The sequence below is a fragment of the Vigna angularis genome, chromosome 2 (genome assembly GCF_016808095.1).
Source record: "Vigna angularis cultivar LongXiaoDou No.4 chromosome 2, ASM1680809v1, whole genome shotgun sequence".
In the NCBI taxonomy this organism is placed as follows: Eukaryota; Viridiplantae; Streptophyta; class Magnoliopsida; order Fabales; family Fabaceae; genus Vigna; species Vigna angularis.
Genome location: NC_068971.1, coordinates 35,257,233 through 35,263,625, shown reverse-complemented (window position 1 = coordinate 35,263,625; position 6,393 = coordinate 35,257,233). Strand labels below are relative to the sequence as shown.

The 6,393-nt window shown below is 33.3% G+C and overlaps 1 protein-coding gene across 1 annotated transcript; it reads left to right on the top strand.

Annotated features, from left to right (window-relative positions):
* The first annotated feature begins 584 nt into the window (after nucleotides 1-584).
* On the top strand, nucleotides 585-3,333 carry LOC108328154 (transcription factor MYB54). Its single transcript, XM_017561970.2, has 3 exons — nucleotides 585-1,439; nucleotides 1,584-2,000; nucleotides 2,786-3,333. Exons 1-3 carry the CDS (start codon nucleotides 1,022-1,024, stop codon nucleotides 3,025-3,027), a joined length of 1,077 nt encoding a protein of 358 aa, XP_017417459.2. The 5' UTR covers nucleotides 585-1,021; the 3' UTR covers nucleotides 3,028-3,333.
* The last annotated feature ends 3,060 nt before the right edge of the window (nucleotides 3,334-6,393 follow it).

Here is a 6,393-nt window from a genome sequence, read left to right as displayed (position 1 = left end):
CCACAATTCATATTGGTTTCACGGGCTCCACTATAGCGATTAAATTATTATGATTTCAACCGGATGTGTTGAGAAAAAAAACTGCAATAACGTAATCATCGAATGAATCAGATTTTGCCATAATCAAAATCTTAAATACAGATAAGTGGTAACTACCATGATAACGATTGTAATTTGCAGTGAGCTAGCAACCTAGGCAATTAATTAGTAGAAAAATACTGAAACAACTAATTGGGGGAGATGGATGATTTTAACATTGTTGCTGTCTGAAATTTCTGTTCTTTTGAAAAAAAAAAGAAAAAAAGAAAAGCAAAAGGTTTCAGAAAGAGACAAAAGAGAGTGTGGGGTTTATCTTTTTAGCCCAAAGTCCAAGAGTGTGTGCAGAGAGTGCAGAGGAAGGAAACAACATCACCCAAAACAAAACATTAAACATTGCGTTTTCCTTAGTTTATTGACAAGCCACACGAGCGGTTCTCGAACTGCATGCACTGCACACATCATGGACTTTTCTAGAGAGAGAAATTGAAAACCCCCACACACTAACTCGCTCACTCACCACACTATTTAGTTGTTGCTTTCTCACTGTGAGATCAGTCTCAAAATAAGAACCCTGATCTCATTTCATTTCCTCTCTTTCTTCACACAATGTAGAGAGAGAAACGTCAAAATATATTCACCAGAATCGCGTGGGCTCACACATTCTCAACCTTTTCTTATTTCTTCCTTCTCTCTCATGTTTCAAAAATTCTCTTCTTTAAAAACGATGTTGTTTTAGCTTTTTCTTCTCATTCTTGTAACCCAACCCCACTCTGTCTTCTCTCTCCATGTCCCTCTCTTTTTATGGGACTTAGTCTCACCTCAGTCATGGATTTGGAACAATATTGTGTTAGTAACGGTTTTCCTTCCATATATTCTCGATGATTCTGGCATTGCGATAGTTCATAGGGGAGAGAGAAACCCGTTTTTGTGAACCCTTTTGCTTGTCTTTTGCTTTTGTTTTCTTTTTTCGGTTTTTGTCTCCATGGATTCTTCTTCATGGTACTTCAATAATGTTGTTGGTGAAGGTTTCAATGGAGTCATGAGTTTCATCCCTTCTTTTCACGTGCGTTCTCAAGCTCCGCCCTTGGGTCACGGCAAGGGGGTTTTGGGTCCAAACCTTGAGATGGGTCTTCAGATGTTGAGCCCTTCCATGGTTCAGCAGCAGGAGAGTAGGGGGAAAAAGAGAACCAGTGATGAAGGGGTTACGAACAAGAACCTGTCTTTGAAACGTGAGGAAGAAGAAGAAGCTAACGGCTCCATTTCAGGGAAAAACGGGTTCACCAAGCTTTGTGCCAGAGGTCACTGGAGGCCAGCAGAAGATGACAAACTGAAGGAGCTGGTGGCCCAATATGGTCCCCAAAACTGGAACCTGATCGCTGAACATTTAGAAGGAAGATCAGGTGATATTATTAGCTAAAATCTACTCCTGATTCGTTTCAAAGTTTGTGTTTTTAGTCATGTTTCTGAGGTGTGTGTCTTTGTATGGATTATGGAAGGAGTGTGATGAAACTTGCATGGATTTTCTTTTATCTTTGGGATTGCAGGAAAAAGTTGTAGATTGAGATGGTTTAACCAGTTGGATCCTAAGATCAACAAAAAGTGTTTCTGTGAGGAGGAAGAAGAAAGGCTTTTGACTGCTCATAAAATGTATGGCAGCAAATGGGCCATGATTGCAAGACTATTTCCTGGAAGAACAGATAATGCAGTGAAGAACCATTGGCATGTGATGATGTCTAGGAGGCAGAGGGAGAGGGAGCAGTCTAGTGGCGTGTATAGAAGGAGAAAACCTCTTATCAATGAACCTCTTCCAAAGGGTTTGAATCTGACACTGTCTAACAATGCAACCAGTGATGAGTCAACCATCTCAAACACCATTGATGAATCTGCCTCAACTTGCACCAACCTCTCCCTAACTCCCTCTTCAGCCAAGTTCACTCCTTTTGGTCTCTTACACCAACCAGGTACACCATAAAATAGTTTAAATATTTTATTTGTTAGAAAAAAAGAAATTTAACACTGACTTTTTTTACAACATTTCTAACATACAGCATATAACATATGTGTCTTTTTCTATTTAGTTCTTAGTTTCACTTGTTCATTATGATGTGAAAAAATTAAAAAAATAACAAGGATGTTTGGAAAAAATCTTATAAAAAAAAAATAATCTGTTCCCTTTATTGTATGGAAAGTTTCCTTCCAGATAAACTATATTTCCACGTATTTATTGAGTTTATTTGTGATTTCAAGACCATTAAGAAAGATGATCTTAGGTTAAATATCATTGTTTATTTTAAGAAACTCCTTGTACAATAGACACGTGATACAATCAGATGTAAACGGAAAGATTATGAGAAACAAGGATAATAAAACAATTAAAAAGATTATTTGAAAAAAACAATATCGCCATCCCGTACACGACTTCCATCATAAATTATTTTTAATTTTTATTTATAAGTAAGCTGTGTATGTATGCAATAACGAGTTTTACATTTTGTATTGAAATCATCCATGAAATCCTGAAATTGAATGGTGATTAGAGATATAATTTTCATGAAAACATGTGGTTCGAAACGCGCTTTATATATTTGATTATTTAATGAAAAGTGATCTATTTTGGAGAAAGAAGAGGAAAATAGAGAACAAACGTAAAGAGCCCTTTTTGGTGTTATGCATTTATGAATAGTTATGTATGATGGGTGGTACAAGTTCCCTATTTACCTTATCTTTTATTACTATGTGATTTCAGGAGAATCAAGAGAGGATGTGTGGTTGAAGAAGTATTTTGGTGGTTGGAAAGGGTCAGAAGGTGTGGTGGGAAAAAGGGTAATGGGAGTGGAGCAGTGTAGTTTTTCAGATGCAAACTCAGAAGTATCAGTATCTGAGTCAGGTGTCACCAATAGGTCTAATCTCTCAATTTCTCAAGAGAAAGAGAGTGATAAGATTAACAACATCTCATTCATTGATTTTCTTGGAGTAGGAGCTACTTAGCTAAATTGCTGATGAAATCTCCACTAGTGAGGAGTGTTGTATAACATTCCCTTTTGTACAGTTGCTTCCATAAAAGGCAAAAAGGTAAATGGTAGAATAAATAGATGGAAAAAAAGATGAAGAAATGAGAGATATAACTTAAGTAGAGAGGTTTTGACTGGGTCTTGTTATCAACTTATGTGATTCGAAATAGTATAATTATATTTAAACTTTTGGTTTTGGATTGTTCCTGTCACGGCAGAAGCAGAGACTTGTAATCCTGTGACACTTTTGTCACTTTGTTAATCAGAACCCAAATTTTCATTACTTTGATCCTTTTTCATCACTGCTATGTCATGTCTCTGGTTTTTGTGCATTATTGTCTGACATTGTGTTTGCTGGCACTTCCACCATATTCAACGTGCACTCATAATAACTCTTCCCGAATTTACACTAACAAATGTGTTTTCTGAGGTAAATAACTGGTTTAGCCAATGATGGGAAATTGTGTCATGACAATCATAATATAAAACTGAAGAAACTGTTGTCACAGAAAATGTAAAGAAAAAGAAAGTAAGGGGGTTAGGCAAAACAGGTAAATGTGGAACCCACGTGTGTGCTTGAATGATAATGTAGAAAAAGGATAAATATAGTTTAGTTCATATAAAGTAAAATCGATTTTGACTTTGATTCGTGTAATTTTTTTTTATCCTTTTAAAATTAAAATGTATATTATTTTTTATTTGTGGAATTATATGCTATAGTCATTAACTGCTAAGTTTCAAGTAGCGTTGATTTAGTTTATGTGATATATTGTTAACATTTAACACATTATAAAAAAAAATGAGATCTATAACATTAATTTATTTTTTTTAATTTTAAAATAAATATTGGACACTGAGAATATTTATTTAAAATTTTAGAAGAAAAAAAATCAAAGAAAAATATTTTCATACACTAAGATTAGATTTATCCTATTTTAGAGGATCTAAAACAATGCAAAGTTTATGAACGGAAAATAAGGAAATTTTTAATATAGACTAAGATCGAAATAGATTATTTAAATGGACTAAATACTATAAAACATATCAATACATGAAATTGTAGAAGAAATATTTATCTTCCTTATTTCATAATGATAAATTCTTTAGTATTTTTTTTTTGAAAGACTATTTTTCTTAATTTCTAAAGTTTTTCCATACTCTTAGATATAATTAAGACTGGCTATAGAAAACCACTTCATAAACGGATACACGAAAGTAATTAAAAAATTAAATTCCTAATAATTAAATTTGTAATAATCGAACTTTTGTTTTATTTTTTATTAACATTCATCAAATTCACTGGATAATAAACATTGAGTTATTATTAGTTCGAATAATTTGGTAACAACAAGAACGTGGAAAAACCAGATTATCTTAAGTTCATGAAAAGTGTTGAAAATCGTATTAAAACAAGAAATTAATCTTCTTCGTACATACGACCCGACAAAAAGGAAATTTAAAATTCAGATTGGTTTCACGAGCTCCGCTATAGAGATTAGATTATTGGGGGTTTTGCGTTGATTTTCATAAGCACACGTTTATAAATAAAACTGAAAATGTAAATAAATTGAGCAGATTTCGGGCAGAAGAAACTTTTCATAAATAATTTATACTAAATTAAAAAAAAAGCTTACAATTAACACGTGATATTATTATTATTATTATTGAAAACACATCTGTATTTAATTTTCTTTATAATAATAAAATATAATAATTTTATTATCATTTTTATTATTATAAAATTAAATATAAATAATTTTTATAATTTTTTGTACATAATTCTTATTTATTTAGTACGTAATTTAATAATTATAAAATAATTAATTTTAAAAAAATTAAATTAAAAAATCAGTTGACTTAAAAGAATAAAATTGAAAAATAAATATGAAGAATTTCCTATTTATATAAATTATTATTTCCTCGTGAAACTGATTATAATAAATATTATCAAATATATCGTTTGTTATTCCAAATAGTTTTCATCGGTAGCTGTTCTATATAAGCTCCAAAGAACATTTTATAAAATTTCATCACCACCTTTTTATTAATTTTAATTTTAATGTGTTTGGAAGTCTTCCTGTCTTAATTTTGATCTATTTAAGATGGTAGACGCGCTTGCAGAGACATTTTAACACCCATATTCAAACGTTATCACCACGTTATAATTGATATAGATAATTGATGTTTCGGTGAGATTTGTTTTTATTCTGCAATGCTTTCCGAAAATTAATCCACATGGGTGATTGATATGCAAAAAATATTACCACACTCAAATTAGATATGTTTTTTAAAAAAGTCTATATTTTATTATAATAGATTAATATGTCTTTATGTGGACATTAACTCTATACTTTTATACGGCTTATATCAATTAAGTATAATGTACCTGTTAACTGTCCATTAATATCATATTCTTGTGTAATATGATTTGTCAATCAGTCATAAACAACGTATATTTGCATTTAATATGGTCATTAAACGTATTAATTGGTCATTAATTATATTTATCTTTCCTGATTGGTGTGTCTGACAGCCGGTCGGTTGTCTGTTTTGGCTCCGGATTCTCCTTAGTCGATCGGTCACCAAGTATAGTACATTAAGCCCCCTAAGTCCGATTTAACCGTGCAACTTTAGGCGAGGTTAACTATAGGACTTATGAGTTTGATGGAGGTTGTTGTATCTTATTTGGGCCGAACGGTTTCACGTATTGAATCTTTGTCATTTGTACTATATAGTTGACTGGCTGCATACTTGACACTTAGTCTTTTTTATCAGAGCTTCCTGGTTGACGAAAGTGTAAACTGCTCGGTTGAGAGAGATTTTCCTCTCAGTCTTTGACTTCAGCTTTACCTCTTGGTATTTAATTTCAACGAGAAGAGTTTACCTCTTGATTGAGTGGGATTTACCGCTCGGTCTTTGTCTTCAATCTTGACGAGAGGGATTTACCTCTCGACCAAGAGGGATTTACCTCTTGGTCTTTAACTTCAATGAGAGGAATTTACCTCTTGGCCGAGTGGAATTTACCGCTCGGTCTTTGTCTTCAATCTTGACGAGAGGGATTTACCTCTCGGCCAAGAGGGATTTACCTCTTGGTCTTTAACTTCAACGAGAGGAATTTACCTCTTGGCCGAGTGGAATTTACCGCTCGGTCTTTGTCTTCAATCTTGACGAGTCCCTCTCGACCAAGAGGGATTTACCTCTTGGTCTTTAACGTCAACGAGAGGAGTTTACCTCTCGGCCGAGTGAGATTTACCGCTCGGCCTTTGTCTTCAATCTTGACGAGAGGGATTTACCTCTTGGTCTTTAACTTCAACGAGAGGAGTTTACCTCTCGGCCAAGTGGG